General features: G+C 37.9%; 1 protein-coding gene across 1 annotated transcript in view; it reads right to left on the minus strand.

Moving 5' to 3' along the window:
- The window catches only part of EIPR1 (EARP complex and GARP complex interacting protein 1), a gene marked incomplete at its 5' end in the record, with an annotated part of 79,243 nt that overhangs the window by 30,327 nt on the left and 30,507 nt on the right, over positions 1–18,409 (minus strand). Inside the window, one exon of the mRNA XM_084261852.1 lies at positions 7,878–8,034. Within this exon, the coding sequence (XP_084117978.1) occupies positions 7,878–8,034 (157 nt within the window). The remainder of the gene's footprint in view (positions 1–7,877; positions 8,035–18,409) is intronic.

The following is an 18,409-nucleotide window of genomic DNA, read 5'->3' on the forward strand; positions in this document are numbered from 1 at the left end:
ATCCTGGATTTTTGCTCAACTTGATGATTTTTGGGATAGATTGTTCTTGAGCCTGGAGAAGGGGATCCTTGAATATTAAAGAGCTTTCCAGAAGTTCTCTTCCCTCTAGGACCCTATCACATGCGACTTATTCAGGCAGATCCCTGAAGATGTCAAAGTCAAGGGTTATGAGCTTTGTTTTTGTTCTGCTCCCTCCTCTCATCATCCTGAACTCAACCGTCTCATGGTAACTGTAGCCAAGGCTGCCTTTGACCTTCCCATCCACAATGTGCTCTTCCTTCTTTCTAAGCATGAGGTCCAAGCAGAGCAGGTCTATTCATTGGCTCCTGTCATTCAGGTCAGGAAGCTGTTATTGCTGCTCTCCAGGAACTACGTGGATTGCTTATGCCCTGATGTTTTGTCCTCCCAGCAGAGAGCAGTGTGATTCAAGCCTCACAGCTACTTGTCGCTGTCTGTAGAAGGCCTCGTGTGACAAGGAGTCACACAGAAAAGCTGAGGGATAATGGGTCCAAGTTACTCCCAAAGAAATTTTGATTAGACACAGGAGAAAAAAATTTCACAATGAGAAAAATCAGCCATTAGAATAATCTTTCTAAGATTCAGCTGGCCAGGGTGCTGGGCCATCTTTAGCAGATCATGTTTTCCTGGAAAGGGTGGACCTTTCCCGGACACTTGAGGACCCTTCCAACCTGATACTCTATGGATTCTATGATCCCATTGTTCTTCCTAGAGCAGACACCCATTACTGTGTCACCTGTAGTGGTCTGGTCTTTAATCCTTAATCACAAGCTCTCATTTGGCTCCTCATGCATCCCTGGCAGAGCTCCGTGAAAAACAACTCTCAAAGAGGACAACTCTCCTTATGATCATCATCCCAGCCTCGCCTCCCTAAAAGCCTCAGGACTCATTTTGTCTGCAGCTATTTTGTCTATCCAGCCTGAGTAACTGACAAATGAATCAGCACAACAGACAGCTTACTAACAGCTCTCTTAGTAAGTTTTTGCTTGTTTCTGAGTGTTCTTTGTTTGCCCTGTTTTGGGTTTGCTTTTTAAATGAAAGCTGGGAGGCTGTTCTTCTGTATTTGCTTTTGGAGAACAAAGAAGAGCTTTTCTATGTGTGGGGTTTTAATTAAAATAGTTACACATGATTTCTGACATTCTATAAAACATGAAATGCAGTCTAAAGAATATAATAGATTAAGTTAGTATTTCCTCAACTTAATTAATATTAGTTTGTTTATAACAAGAATACTTAAATATTATATCAGAACACTCACAAATAATACTGTAAGGCAAATATGCCAACTCCTTTTAACTTCATTGTGGTTCATCTGTGCCTTCCTACACTAGTCAAGTGCTAAATACACGTCTACATATAGGACAGCTTTTACCATTTCTATTCTGTTGCTTGAATAACACTTAGAAAAAAACCCAAATTAATATTATGGATAAGTAGCATGTAACAAAAGCAACATATTTCTAGCTTGTCTGTTGCAGATTGGTACATTGGTCAAGCTAGTAAAAACTTTTTAGTAGTATGAGTGCCTGGCAAGACAGCATCATGGGGACCTATCAAACAGAAGAGTCCTGCCCAGCCTCTGGAATGCAAATACTTTTTCCATGTACTAATGTAAAGATTAAGGGCTGAAACAAGCTCATTTGTGAAACAGCTGGAATGGGCAAAAGCAATCTCTGCAGACTCATTTTAGCGAAAATACACATCTACTTTTGCGGGAGGATTAAATTTGAGTATTTTCACATGGGATTTTTCAAAAGATGGTGACACAGATCTAGCATCTCCTTGCTAATTTACTGCTGTTTGTAGCAGCAAGGTTTGATGGGGGCAAAAATATCTAACAAAACAATATTCATCCAAGTACACTTCTCCAGTTATTTGAAACACATGCTTAAGAAAACTCTGGTTGCCTATGATGTGCACTGATAGTAGAGGAAATTCACTTTTCCTGTTCAAAAGAACAGCAACCCCAAGGATGATGAAGGCACAGACCTGGTGCAGGACAAACACCCCTAATCCAGCAACTGTGGATACTGGGGGAATTTGAGATGAACAGACTGCAAGAAGCGGTGGGGCTCCAGCTAGTGTTTTCTCACTAAATAACCTCTCCATCAACATTGCCTGAGACTGAGCACTAGGTTGGACGGACTGTTTGAGGCTGCAGGGCACCCTTTAACTTCTCACACACATTTTACCAAATAGATGCACTTAATTACAAATGTACAAGGGATTCATTTTTTATCCAACAGACATTAAAGACATTTCAAAGCCCTGAATTTTTAACTACTGTGTATGCATGTGTCAGCACAATCTATCATCCCAAAATAATGCACTAGGAAGGAATTTACTCTGAAAAACAAATAATCTAAATAGCAAATGCTTAATGGGCTTCGGAGAGCAAATGAGTCTGAGACCAAGAAAACAGGGACACCTGTTCAAAGTTAGTTCCCCATGAATATTTAGAGTTCCCTGCATAACCATTTTTTTCCATTTCTGCAACATCTTTTTTTTTTTTTTTTAAACATACCCCACCAACATTTTAAGCAATTTAATAAAAACTGAAAATAAAACCCATCTGGTATCTACTTAACCTGCAAAATAAGATGGGGCATACTGCAAACTATTTTTTTAGTACTAAGAATACCTAAGATGGTATTGTAAATAAGAAGGGTCCATCCTGTCCACCCGCCCCCAAAAAAAAGCCCAAAACACAAAGCAACCCAAACAAACCCCACCATTTAAGAACAGCTCAGATTTCTTTTAGTGAGGAAAAATAACAACTGATTTGGCAATAAAACTAGGGAATATGACAGCACAGTGTGAGCTGTTAAGTGAAATAGTACTCTACAAACCAATCACTTCTAACTTGTAGAGTAACAAAATTTCTGTATTACTTTCTGTATCTTGATTTACAAAGCCAAGGTAAACACAAACTGCAAAGACTTTAGCAAAACTGATTTTTGTTTTGAGGATATGAAATCTATTGAAGTTGTCAAGAAGTGGTCATAAGTTAACTGAATACCTAGAGCAAGTTCCCATACATGACATTTTTCCTTTAGTATTTGCTTCAATGGAAGAATTTACTTTCATTAAGCTTCCTTCAGCTTTGTAAGACTGGAGTCAAATAAATTCTGATAAAAAATTAACATAACAACCTGGGAACATAACACATTGTGTTATTATTTCACTATCTAACTATTGCATCTCAATTATTCCTTAATATATGTGATTATATTGAATAGCTTAAAGGTTTTAAACTTACATGATATTAACCACTCAAATTACAAAAAACATTCAAAAGAATGAAAGAGATAGTCATGAATGTTTAAATTACTTCACTGGTTCCAGACACTTTTTAGAGGATGATAAAAGAGGAAAATAGGAAAAAGTTTGAGAAAAAGAGAGCAAGTGGTTGAACATCTGGATTTGTATGTAATACATGGATTTATTTACAATAAAGAATAATCAAAGATGCAAGAGAGCAAAGTCCTGTAAAGAATTCAGAATATCACACAGAATTACAGAAGAGAAGTAGAACATAAAGTTGACATTTTTAACATTTATAAAGGATCAGAATACAAAGGGAAAGTAACAGTACTGAAAATCAGTTGAATATTCCCAGTGCAAACACTTGTCAAGTAGTTTTTCCAGAAAACTTTTACTTTTTGTAATATCAAAGGTGGTTGATGGAGAATGTAAATGTGTGGAACAAACCAGATGTGGAAAAAATATTCTTAAATATTGGGGTTTTTTTTTAATCTGTCTGTAATTCATCAGCTTCACCACTATGTCTCCTGATAGCTCTGAATTTTTGTGCATTATGCAAATAAATTGAGAGGCCTACAACACAAACAATTCATATCAGCTGGGCAGCTGTTACAAAAGAAACCCTGGAGTTCAGTTCATACCACAGGCCATGCAACTAGCAGTCATGACACTTTTGAAGGAACCTCTGTAGAAAAAACAGGGGCATCTCCTTCCTCACAACTGTATTTCTTGTACTGGGACATATGAAGTGTTAAAAATAAGATAAGGTTTTCATACCAAAGTAGTTGTGGCTGCATTTATTGTGTGCCTCTGCTGTAAAGCATACATAACAGTTAATATACTGTATATTCAAGAGCATATGATAGTCCTAAAATGTATGTTACTTTCAGGTTTAAATTCACTACATGTACACATGTATAAATTGATGTCTAACACAGAGGGATATCACAGAAGAATTGATGTATGACAGGAAACAAAAGTGTTACCTGAGCTATTACAGAGCTATTAAAACAACCCTTTTTGATTTTCTTTTGAGTTTCAGATTCTCTTACTACTTGTAATTTTTTCTTTGAGACAGTGTTTTGGGGTGGTTTGCTGTAGGCTTTTTTAAGCTATTTTAAAGGCAAAAAAGAATAAGCAAAACCATTTTGGACCTCACTTTGAGAGTCTCCTCGTGCACTCCTTGTAAGCCCCTTGTCTCCAGAGCTTCAATTATAAATGTGCTTAACTTTCATCAGGTGACTGTGTTCATTAATGCCATGACATGATGAAACTGAGGCGATAATGTTCTGTACAGCATCTTACATATCTTAAAGTAAATGTCCGTTCATGTTGAAAGAACTGTTAAAGCAAATTTGTACTTTTGTAGAAAACAGACCTTAATGAGGTTGCTCCACACTGGGTAATCACATGGCCAAAGAAGAGATGGTACTTGTCAGTAGTCTATGTGAAGACCTTAGACGAAATGCTAAATAAAATAGAAGTACTGTAAAGTGTCTGTGGGAATAGCTTGTTTATAGCAAATTTCTCCTTTGTGAATTCAAAATTCTAGTGTAATATTTTAGTGATAAACATGTCCCCAGTTCTTGAAACCTCTCTGAATTTAAAAATAATATATATATATAATTTGTCTTCCCCTTTAATTTCTCTCAGATGGGGTAACATTTACAAGTCCAAGTTTAGGACTGAGTGGGATACACTAAAACAATTCAATTAAAGCAAGTAGCCATCTATCATTATTCCTAATATATCTATCCTTTTACAAATTTTTTTTAGCAGCTGACTTGTTTTCTATATAAAATGCAAGTTCTTCATTCCTCACCTTTCAGGCCTCCCTCCCACAGTCAGGATCCAGCTATTCTTTCTCTAAGCTCCATTCATTTTCCATTTACAGTTGTACCTACACTGTCCATCTAGCACTTCCCCCTTAATTCTTTTGCATTTATCTGATTTCAAGTGTACTCCACGGACCACCACACAACTCAGTTCACTTGTTCCCCAACTCTTTTAAAGCACATACCTTGCCTTGTAGGCACCTACCCTGTTTTATACCTTCTTATACCTTTTTATACCTTCAATAGAAAGTTCCTTTAGTTACTGAATCTTAAAAGACTGCAGATACCTATGGTTACGTATGTGTACACTGTGTGAACACATACATTTATCTACAAAATGAGTTTATGGAAAAGGCGTTCCAAATCCCCAGCTATCTCAAGTTTTTCACTCTGGAATTAATTCACTCAGGAATTTTGCACTTGAAATCTTTGCATTTTGGCTCACACGAGCAACAGTAGCAGGGGATGAAAAAATAGTCTTCAGCCTAAACCAAACAAGCAATTAATAGGCCCATTTGTTTGCCTAATTTAAGCAGCTGCTTAATCTTCTGAACTCTATGCCATACAAGAGTTTCAGTAAAAATTCTGATGGGCCCAGATTCAAAGCTTAAACACAGTAAACCAATCTCAGTAACTGAAAACAAATAATTATTCTTAATTTTTAAACACAGTAACTCATGCAATCCAGACAAAATACACATTTTTTTTTACTTGTCTGTAATGTCCTGGAGATCAGATTTTTGTCCAAGTTTTTGACAAGACTAGCAAATTATTTCAGAAGATCTTGAGCAGGACAGGCAGAGTGTTCAGAGACACATGAGGGAAGTTTAGTATTTTAGTCACAATGGGTTGGAAATACTCTTTTGGTCTTGGTTCACAGAAGAGAAGTAGTATTAAATATGTCCCTGATAGGTTTTAAGAAGAAATTTCAGAGACATTTGAGAACAGAATTCAAAGGAGGTAAGATTAAGCTAAGGAAGCACAGGATTAGTTCTTCACACCAGCAAACAATTGAGTGAAACCAATACCTGACAAACCAAACCTAGAAAAAAATGCCTCCTTGCATTCCCTAGTGCACAATACTAGAAACAGAAAAATCTGTGCGGTAAATATTCAGCTGTAAGTCTTTCTTAATGGAAAAGAAAAACAATGCAGGAAGATGAACCATTGTGAAAAAAAGTTAAGAAACTAAGTAGGGCAGGGAAAATACAGACAAAGGTCCAAGCAAGTACGGCCCTGATGCAGGAAGTGATGCCAGACTATATAACGAGTTCCATTTTCAAGACAGTCTGATTTAATACAATCAAACAGCTAGAAAGAAAAGTATTAATAGGAAAATGAGTAGCAAAGAATTAAAGGATACTACCATGAGAAATTTAACATTCAGAAAGCTGAGATTTTAGAAAAAAAATAGTATAGACAACATACTTTGAATACATTGGTATGTGCAAGAAACACTTCATGCTTATTACCTTCTATTTTTATTTTCTGTAGTTGAAATTTCATCTACAAGGTTCTAAATAGAAATAGTGGCTACAAATAGATCCTTAAAACATACAGTGTGACATATGACAACTAAAAATCAACTGAATTAATTATAACTTCTAAAGTCTACTTTTTTCTTATTACCTAAATAATATAATTTTTTATGCAGCTAGATTTTGAAAAAGAACTGAGACTGATTAAGTATTGTTGCCTTTTATATAGCTTAAAATTACTCCTACTAGAATATATTTAAGTATAATGACATTATAATGGATATCTTACCTAGCAGGTGTCTGAATACAGAAACCAAAGAGGCCCTTTTCCACTCTCATCTAAGACACCTACAGCAATATCTGACATTGATGTTGCATTATCCTCGTTCAGAGTTGTCACATTTCATTTACAAAAGTTTGCTGTGTTATTCCACAATTTTTTCTTAAAATTCCCTGAGAATTGTGAAAAACACTGGATAAATTGCACAATCACCTCCTACTCTGTGTTCTTTCTGACAGACAGACACTCCTGGGACTACAGCAGGCCACACTCTTATGGTTTCAACTTTTCCTGTCAGTGGAGAATGGTCAGGTGGTTCCAAAATTATGTCAAACAACATTGTATTTGGTAAAACACAGTCTGAGGTGTGAACAATTCTCTGCCCTGTATCTGTTCAGAAGCAATGGGAACATGTCATATACATACAAAGCAAAGAATTAGAAAATACACAATATACAAATTTAACTTTCTTTTAAATAAAAGAAGGGAAGGTGAAAAAAACCCTCTGCCATACCCTCTGCAGTACTGCAGCTCTCTTTGTCTTTTCTGAGGCAACACAAGAACAGCTAAACAGGCACCATATAACGTAACAAATTCCCATCCTTAACAACTATAAATGACTTGCACTTATGCCAAATCAGTTGAGTGAAGACTGAAAAACAAAGACTGAAGTGCAACATCAAATTTATATTCAATACAGAGATTGAAATGCTAAGTATTATACCTTTGCACAACAAAGGTTTTAGATGGGGGCAGGTGGGAGAAACACATTAAAACAGTACACAGGCTGCTACTCCATATGTGTTTGCAGGACTATAATAAATGTTTCTAATCTATGAAACATCTGGAACTAAAAATCCAATTTGTATCTTTTTTTTTTTAAAGATGGAATAGTTTTAAACTATATAGCATGGCTTCTGCAATACAAATCTGCACAAAACTTATCAGTATAGGTCTATCCTTTAGGCTTTTTCTAGGAGTATAAAATATGCAGAATCCTACCAGGCCATATTGCCATGGGCTGTGTTGTCAAGGTGACAGAGTAGCTCCAGGGTTTGAGTGTTGCTTGATGAATCATCAGGGGATTCATGACTGCCTGATTCCAATTCCTTCGGCATCCTCCAAACAGCAGCACATGTCATGACTTTACTGTCTGAAGCTAAGCAACAGAGAATAATGTCAACAGATCATTATATTGGAGACATATTTTGTATACAGTGCATCAACATTTATACAAATCTATAAGCAACGCACATCTGCTGTTTAAAGTACTTTAAAATATTATACCAAGATGAATTGAAAGGATGCAGAGTGGATAGAGTGAGCACGGACCTCAAGTTAGCAGTCAAGTTGCTGCAAAACTCGTCAGTGACACACAAGGTGCTTCTCGCTGAGTAAAGGCAAAACTCAGCCCTTGCCAAAACCTGACTTTTTGGGAGGCGAGTTTTCTAAGCTTCGTTCCCCATCTGGATGTTAATGGAGACAACCCATAAGTTTCACTGCTCAACTCCTTTACAATAAGAATTGAGACAACACTTTAACATTTTCCTTTTCAGGACTACCTTCAGTTGAATCTCCAGCATTGTGTCACATCCGCTACTACCCATGGCTGTTTACTGCAAATTTGAGTTTTCCATGTAAGGACATGCATCTAATTCTAATAAAAACAGCTTCCAAGAGACAAACTGAACTTAAGGCACAGGTAACAAAATATTACAATGCATGATGAACAAGGCAACTGAAGATTGAGGAGAAAATACCAAACGGTCTATGCACACATGGCAATGCCCATTACCTAATACTGCATTTCATATCACAGCAAAATGGGAGGAGAGCAGAGCAGCACTGCACATGTTCAAAGTTGTTCCAGACACTGGTTCACAGGAGATGAACAGGTCAGTATGATCCACTACAGCAGGAACAAAGAAACAAGCCGCAGCAGTGTGAGGCAAAACCAGGGGTAGTGACTACCTGCTGGAGGATGTGTTAAATGTCCAGACGACAAGCAGTAATGAATGACACTTTCTGTTCTGAGGTCATTTTGTATGCCTCTCTCACAGGCCTGACTCCAAGTACATTTTAACTGATTTTAATGCAGAGTGCCCGATTACAGAGCCACGACCAACTTGGATCAGTGGAAAGGAAAACAGGAACAATTCTAATGAGAGTGTTTTTCAAGAGGAAGGATGGTAACACTGAAAGAGGCCTTCTTAGGCTAAAATGACATTAACACAAGGGGAAAACGTCTCTATTATAAAGGTCACCAATATGGATTTTCTATATGCAAAAAAGACACCCAAAACCACAAAAAACAAAAGGTAATTCATATGTAGTGATATATAGCAAATAAACCCAAAATGCAAGAATGCATATGCACTTAGGAAGTAGTCATAAGAAATAAAACCCCTGGGTAGTTAAGTCAAACTGAAGAGGAAAAGGTTATTTCTGTGAGGAGGCAGGGATTAGAGGGGGACTTAAGATTAAAGCACAGAATTCAGAACACACAAACAATGAGTATTCAAAAGACTGTACTAAATATAAAATCTGAGGTATGTTACCGTATATGCCCAATTACTATAAACAAGTGGAATACAGTATAAAACCATATATCTAAAGATGATGGTAAATCCCTTATTTATTAACACTTAACTGAACTTCTACTAATTGCAACGCACTCTAATGCAACAGCTATTTCCAAATCATTTGAGGCAAATCCTTTACTCTAAATCCACATGCCACTGAAGGAAGAAAAGGAAGCAGCAGCAGATGGCTACCTTTGAGCAAAGGGCAAATCAACGCAGAGCAGGCATTGTACTCCATACAAACAGTAAATAACTTAAACTCAAAGTGCAATATAATTCAGGAAGGTGAAATTTATTGAATGTTTTGCCTCAATACTCAATATGTGACAGAAAACATCACAGAGAAGTTTCTGGTAAGTGATAACTTCTGAAAGGTCTGTACCACACATGTAAAAGGGCAGGCTCTTCCACTATCACCAACATGAAAAGAACAACAAAAGCAAATCATGGAAAACAAACTACATATTTCTCAAACAATCCTTTCACTCAGTAGAGCATGGTGAGTCTTAAGACAGCCTTGAAATTTTTAACTTCTTAAAACTGGAACATTCTGAAATTCTGATGGTATTTTCCTATGATTAAGTTTTTTAAAAAAGATTTAGTTTCTTGTACAATCATATTTCCAGACTGAAAATCCTGAAATGAGCACTGGTCCAAAGATTGAGAGAGGCTGAAAAAAACCAGTATGTGTGTATAAAGGAGTGCAGGGGTGGGGTTGGGGGGGATGGTGTGCACACACACATATATATATGCATACGTATGTGTCCATATTTTTTATATATATATACACACACATACACACAAATTCCCCTGAAACTTGATGTGACCCAGGTTCCTCTAACACTTTTGAAAATTGTCAGAATCCACCAATGAAACAAATCTGCTTGAATGTTTAATGTCTGCAGCAATCCTACACAGCTTTTATATTTGTTTTTAAATCACTACAACTAATGCTGCTAGGGAGCAAGACTGCAATGTACATTGGCGCTTCAGGGAGAAAAGATTTGCTTGAGGAGTGAAAGCAAGTTTATTGGGTTTCCAGATTTTGCAGACCTATCAAGGTGATTCCTTGGACTGTTGCAGCATACAGCATCCATTCTGGAAAGCTGTTCAGCTGCTCTGATGATGTATCATTTGCTCTTCCTGAATGCAAGAGAAGCTTATCTTCTTGAAACATAATTTGGCCAGATTAGATTTTTGTATTAATGTCTGTTATTATTATGCTACGCAATTATTTGTAATATTAATATTTTTATAATTTAAAAAGTTGTTCTAAGTCTTCTATATTAGTACATAACTTTAAAATATGATTCTAAACTTAAAGATATCTACCAAACGTACTAAGGATCCCAACAGCAGAGTAGTCATTCACACTGTCTCAAACAGTGGAAGTAGTTATTTTCTTCTGACCATGTTCACAGAGATAGAAATACAAAAGTATCTATCTGCCTTTAATTAACATTAAGAAAGCCTCTTCCAGTATAAATAGAAGCAATCTATTTCCTTCTCATGATTACATTAATTATATTCTGGTATTTATTAAAAGTTTCTTCTCACATTTACCATCATAAATGTAAAAAATCAGATTATTACATCTGTTTCCTTCTTATAACAGAAATACCTGTAAGCAACTGGTAACAGTAAAGGGGTCTGGAGTGCAGCCTGTCACAGAATTACATATGTAGGATTCGCTCCCACTCCATGCCTGTTTCACTTCAGTGGGACTAGCAGGGTAGATGAAATTCACTGAATGTCAGAAAGGGGCAACACAAAGCCAACACACATAAAACCCCTCAACAATCCTTGGCTTTCAGCTGGGTTTGGAGGTGCTCATGGAAAACAACAGACCTCTTTCCAGCCTGTGAGTGACCACCCATCATGAACAACTGCACGTGCATTGCAAATCTTGATTCTAACTTTAAACTTTGGACAAATCCTGGAATTAGATACCTGGGTGAGTCCTTGACTTGAATTCAAGCACTATTCATTTCTCTTCGCGCTTTTTACATGCTTATCTGCATTATGGCTTTATTAATTCCCAGATGTGTGAAACCAAAATGGAATTGCCATGGCCTCAACAGACAAGTAATTTAGATATGGGTGGCCTTAAGCAAGGCTTAATTTCCCTTTATATAAGGAACTTCTTAAAAGATACCACTTTCTCCCCGGAAAAAGAGCAGGCAAATGCTAGTGCTGAGTGAAGGTGTCACTTTGTTACAACAGATGATTGAAGTGGACCTTTTTTGTGGGTCACAATTTCTCTTAATCAAATAACTGCTAGCAACAAACCTAGAGGAACCCATGGTCAGGGAACTCTTACTGCATAGAAATCTAAGTAGCACACAGCATTTGTAGAATTACCCATGTAGCCTTATTTCCCAAGTGATCATGTCCAAATTTAAAAAGCCAATATTACTAAGTATTTCTATCACCTCTGCAGAGCCACTGCTTACCTAGAATGCCTACAGGCAAAGAGAAACTCCAGATTTTCCCTTCTTTTACTATCTTCACATCACCCTACCAGATACAAAAATGTAAAATGACACATTTTCATCTACTATCTCTAGAATTATTTCTTAAAAATGTTAAGCGACAAATATGAATGTGATATTTAAATGATAATGCCAGTTATTCTACAAAAGAAAGAAAAACAAGCAAAACACATTGTGTCTAAGTTATGCTTCTGTGCCTTCCTTAAAGCTATTTATATAATTGGAAAGCACTTTTCCATTCCTACCTCACAGTGAAGCCAGAATTTTTATTTATATCACAGCAGAATGCAGAAGAGAATGGATAAGGCTAAGCTAGTTGTGGCTCTGTTGTAGCCACACCACTGTGCTTTTTAAGGAAAATGTTAGTGGGTTTAACTAAGCACTATCGAACCTGTCCTGTGAACCTGAAAGTTACAGTTTCACAGAGAACAAGGGAAAGGCTTACAGAAGGGAGGCCCCACTGTATTCCTAAATCATTGTTCACATAAAACAATCCAGGAATGAGACAATGAACTGTTTAATTGTTGTCACAGTTGTTCTTCCTCATTCAAGAGAAATCCCTTGCCTAATTCATGGTGCATCTTCTGTATAGCTCTGCGAGGGATAGAGCTTGATGTACTATTTCAACTGCCACAAATCCTTGTTAAGCACTGTTTTCCCAAGTTCAGTACTATCCTGTGGGCAGAGGACACCCAGTTTCATCTGCGTGATTCTGATGAAATGTTCCAGGCTTAGAAACAAACAAACCAGAATTCAAGGAGTAGGCAAATAATCCCATGTTTTGATAACACGAAGTTAGGAAACAGCTAACACCAGGCTCACAGCTATGAAGGTGCAGTAACCATCAGCAGGAAATAAACTTTGTCAAGTTCAAGCAAAGCCTAAGAGAGATAACCATGGCTACAGAGCATGAGGCTGCCTTTAGACGCCCACTTTACAAGTCCAGCAAGTGAGAAAACTCTGCATGCAGAGCATGCAATTTGCAAAGGGTCACAACTCGGTCAAATCAATACCAATTTTCACTGCAGCACTCAAAAGGACTTCTCAATGAGGGCTATTTCCATGACAATTTTCAGCTTTCCACTACCAGTTGTTTCAACACACACACACACAAAAAGTAAAAGTTGTAGACAGGGAAAGTACTCTGTTTGCCTTCTTCCAAATGCTGATCTCCTTGGAGTGTTGCTCCAGCTTATAGCAGTAGCCTCAGAAAGAAAGAAAACTGGAAAAAACCCAAAAAACAAAAACCAACGTACAATGTGCCTGAAAAGTAAATATAACAGCAAGTTAATAATGAGAGTTTGAAAAGAAACACATATGTAACATTAACTACAAGTCCTTGTTACTCCTTTATAGAGTAATGTCACACCAAGAGATCAATTCAGCAGAAGCCAGCAGACATTCCTTAACAACTACACAATCACAGAATCACAAGGTTGGAAAAGACCTTTCAGATCACCGAGTCCAACCGTTCCCATCCTATGCTAAACCATATCCCTAGAGTACCTCATCTCCCTTTTTTTTTTTTTTAAACACATCCAGGGATGGTGACTCAGCCACCTCCCTGGGCGGCCTGTTCCAGGCCCTGACAACTCTTTCAGTGAAAAGTCATTTCAGGACTAGATGCAAGAAGTATGGATACAAGAACAGAGACTGTTGATTTTGGTTGCAATACATTTGCTCAGGACACTGAAAGTCATTCCAACCCTTGTAGAAAAGTAGGTTTTAATGAATTTGCAGATTTTGAAGCTAGAAGGGTTTGCCTATGCACTCACACAACCCTTGATTCTGCCTCAGCAATTCTTACAGTTGAAGACTTACATAATGAAAGAAGTGAGCTCTGTCACATCTCCAGATTTAGAGAAAAGCAGCTAAACATTTTAAGTCATTTGGAATTATTATAAAGGTTTTTTCAGAAAATGCCACAGATTGAACAACTACAAAGAATTCATCAGAACATCAAGTGTCATAAAAATCTGTTTACATAGACTTCTTGAAAGATAGTTTATTCTCTTTAATAAGTAACAGCTTTTAAAAGGACATAACACGCAATCCCACTAAACATACTAAGAAACCAATTGATATCTGGATGATTGATGCAATAAATCAGAATATACTTATGTGAAAGATACAGTCTATTTTGTCACTGTAGAGTGTAAATGTTCTCACTGAGAACTCTATTTGGTTTTATGTTATGGCGACCAAAAAGCCACACTTGCTATGCCAGAGCTGTAAGTGATTTTCCAATTGAAAACAACCCAGTCATTCCATTTTTTTGTCACACAAATCCCTCTACTGAAGTTCTCCCTCCTCAAATACGTGTTTTTTTGAAGTTTCTCTAAAATAAACTATTGTTACTCAGAAGCCTAGTGGTTTAGAAAAACCAACTAGAAAAAAAAAATCCACAAAAATACCCCACAAACCCACTTAGAACTACTATGAAGACACTTCTACCAGTCAAATATTACTAAACCAAATACGAAATAGAAAATCCAAGTGAATATATGGAATATAAATCAAATCCTCACCAGAACTGTGGATGCCAATCAATATGCTGCAGTTTCAGCAAAGAGGAGATACATGCAGGGAGCTATGAATTTTGTTTGCTTTCCTCTTTCAGGTGTGGATTGAGTCACTGACTTGATAAAGTCAGTAAGTATTATCACTTACCCATGTTCTGTCTGCCACAAGTTCATACACTGGAGTCATTTCTCCAGAAATGAAGCTAGTATCTTTTACAGGCAGTAAATAGAAACATTAAAAAGAATAAAGGAGAATCATATGGTTTTCAACTCCTCTTAAAATAATTGATAAAGCCTAAAACAGGATTTTAAGAAATTACCCCCCCAAAGTGTTAAGTAGGTGGTGCCATAATACAAAGGGAAAGGTCTAAGTGTAGAGTTGAACGGACATGGAAATACTACCACTTGCCCCTCTCACCCCTACACCCCCCACCCAACAGACTTAGTGGATTTTGATCCCATTTATATGGGTCCACATCAGCCAACTTTATAATTCACTGCTGTTCAACCATTTACCTTTCTTCCATCTGGTGCCACTTGCTGAATAAAACCTCCCATGCCACTGAAGTATGTTCAGACATATTTAACAACTGCAGTCCTGACCTGCCAGAGGCTTACAGTAGTCACCCAAAGCAGACCAGATTCAGCTCTGCTCCATCCTGCCTAACTACATCATTTTACAGAGCGTTTTAACCCTTGTCTCCCATCATTCTTTCCAGTCTTTCTTAACACATGATGAATTGCCCTCAATTGTTTTTCCTTCTACCAAAAGAAGATATTCAAGCCAGTTATTGCTAGTTTCCTGTTCTCTTTTTGAATAATTTCAAAACGTATTTTGTATGTACATTAGTAATTCAATATTTTTAAACTAATCGTTTCTAATCAACAGCTATACACATCAGATGGTAGAATCTACAGAAACAATGTTTTCATGTTACTTTCTGATGTCATTCTGCTCATTCCCCTGTGTTTAACCTTGAAACCCGAATGACAATGCTCCCTACATCACTGCCTGCAGACATTCACACTGAAGCTGGAGCAGCTGAAGTATCAGTGCCTGACAGGGTTTGCTCTTTGATCAGCTCAGGTGGTGCAAAGCCAGCTGGCTGCAGTTACTCTGTTGCCCAGGGAACAACAACTGAAGTGTATACTTCCTAAATCTGCACAGGAGGCCCTTCTGCAGCATTGCCACAGCAGCTCTGGCTGTGCAAGGCTGAAGTGGTGAAGCTGCTACAGCTCCAGCCCAGCTGGTGCCCATTAATGCTCTCGGTATGACAGGAACAAGCAGCTAGGGTTCAGAAGCCTCCTTCTTACTATTGACAAACAGAGTTATCACTCTTCCTTATTAATGAATGTAAACATCCTTCCGCTAGTTTAATAAAGAAAAAAAAAACCCAAATGAATCAAGGCTGCATCTTTTTTCAGAGATTAACCCTGTAACCTTTTCAGTCAGTTTAGAGAGAAATAAACAGTATTCCATGTATTTGACAACATGTCCTTCTCAAGGGGACACACACACACCACCACACCATTATTTTTCTGGGTTAAAAATTTAATCTTTTGTGCCCGTGTAGTCTTTCATTTTACACTTTTCTGAAATACATGGGGTGAGATATATGTAGCAATAGAGTTGCAGGCAATTTAATCTTTCTTTCCATCACTTAGATGCACTTCTTATAGCTACACAAAGACAGTCTTTAATTTTTTTGAAAAAAAGATAAACACTAAAACAGGGGAGAAGTGTAACACAGCAGCTCACTCAGTATCCTAACAGAAGAAGTATGTTTTCAAGTGGAACTGAAAGCAGAAAAAAAAATCAGTACAAAACACAGTGACACGCAACAGTCCAGACATTCATACACAGGACATCTTCCATACTTAGCTGTTGTGTCATTACTCCAGCTATGTGGAAAGCAGTGCATAAAGAGCAGCCTTCTTGTAAGCATACAGCTCACAGGTGACTATAAATTCACATTTATTGCACACCAACACAACACACATACAGCTTATGTCTCTAAACAACAGGAGCCTATGATTGCCTTGTATGTACAGTGTCTAAGGAGGTTTTAAAAACCTCGCATGGGATTGAAAGACTGATCTAAGAGCGTGGGAAGGGCAGGGGTATGACATGGAGAGACAGGTTAACCCATCACATTGTACAGAAAAGGGAGACAGAACCCATAGAAAGCAGGCAATCAGCAGGCAGAAAAAGTGGAGGAGGCATAAATTGCACTTTTTTTATAGTCTGATATTTCTCATACTATCCAGAGATGATTTGAAACTATGTTCTAGCACATACGTTTTTGGGGAGGGGGTATACTCTGCAGATATATATCAATTTGAGGGAGCTCAAAATTTACTGACTGTGTGTCTGGAACTCTGCCATATGGGGCCAGCCCAAGTGAAGAACCACAGCCACAGCTATATTGATGAGTTGAACTTTGCTCTTCAGGTAGGATTTGGCTGCCATGCTGTAAAAGCTGCTCAGCAGCACAAACAGGCATGCTTTCTTTCTGACACCTCATGCGACTACATCTCATAAGTCACAACAATGATTTTGGCTTGTTTGATACCTCAGATATATCTCTCTAGGTATTTTAACAGAGTAGAAAAGAATAGAAAAACTAGCACTAACTACACAGTTTTGTTTGTGATAATCTTGCTGCTGTTGTTGCTACCAGAACACTAACTGCAACAGCGGGAGCCACACAAAAAGCAAGGTATCAGCTGGCCATATAAAAAAGCATTGTGAGATTTAACCCTGTGCTGAGGAGAATGGCACAATACACTAATAAAAGCCAATGAACCATATTTACATGTTGGCTTCCATCATCACCAAGGCTAGTGAAGCTGAACACCATTATCAACACTGATAATACCCACACAAAAGTAGGCAGAGAAAGTGAGAGTCTCCTGGAGGCACTTAATTCCATCACAAACAAAGCCATGGCAGCTGTCACAAGCAGGAATCAACGACAGAAATGCACTAAGGTCCCCACTTCATGTTTTATCAAGTATTAAAACACTATACTCCTTAAGAAGTTAATGGGAGCTGCACATTCAATATTCTATTTAAATAACCTTTAGCATTCCCATTCTATTCCATAGGAGTTCCAAAGACAAATACAGTGACTTGACAGATCATTGATATCTACTTCAAACCCGACAAATGTCACTATACCCAGCTTGAGCAGTTTATGTGGCTGCCCCAAGATTACCAGATCAAGAGGTAAAAGGTGGCAGGTTACCTGGGAGGTGTGTAGAAACAGTATCTCCCCACACAAGAATGCTGTCAGGAAGCCAAAGCTCATCTGGAGTCGAAAGAGGCAAAAGTCAACAAGAGCTACTACAGATGTATCAGCAGCAAAGGAAATTGACCAGATAAAATGTGGTCCCACTGCTTAATGGAGACAGAGACCTTGATGACAGAGAATACAAAAATCCAAAGTACTGAATGTTTTCTTCCCTGTTTTTTTTTTTTTACTAGTCATGGGAGTCAGGGACCCCAGGTTCTCAAAACCAGCAGAAAAGTCTGGAGCAATAAGGACTTGACCTCTGTAGAGACGTTCAGGAGTATCTACACAAGTGGGACCTGAGTGGATGCAGCCACAAGGGCTGAGGGAGCTGGCCAATTAAGTTATGAGGCCACTTTCAGCTATCTTTGAAAGATCATAGTGATGGGGAGAGGTTCCTAAAGACTTTAAGGAAATATCATCCCTATCTTGAAGATGGAGAAGAAGGACGATCTATAGTCTACCCTCAGTCCTAGGAAGATGACAGAATCACAGAATGTTAGGGGTTGGAAGGGACCTCAAAAGATCATCTAGTCCAACCCCCCTGCCAGAGCAGGATCACTTAGGTCAGGTCACACAGGAACATGTCCAGGTGGGCTTTGAATGTCTCCAGAGGAGGAGACTCCACAACCTCTCTGGGCAGCC

The sequence above is a fragment of the Gallinula chloropus genome (genome assembly GCF_964237585.1).
Source record: "Gallinula chloropus genome assembly, chromosome: 3".
Classification (NCBI taxonomy): Eukaryota; Metazoa; Chordata; class Aves; order Gruiformes; family Rallidae; genus Gallinula; species Gallinula chloropus.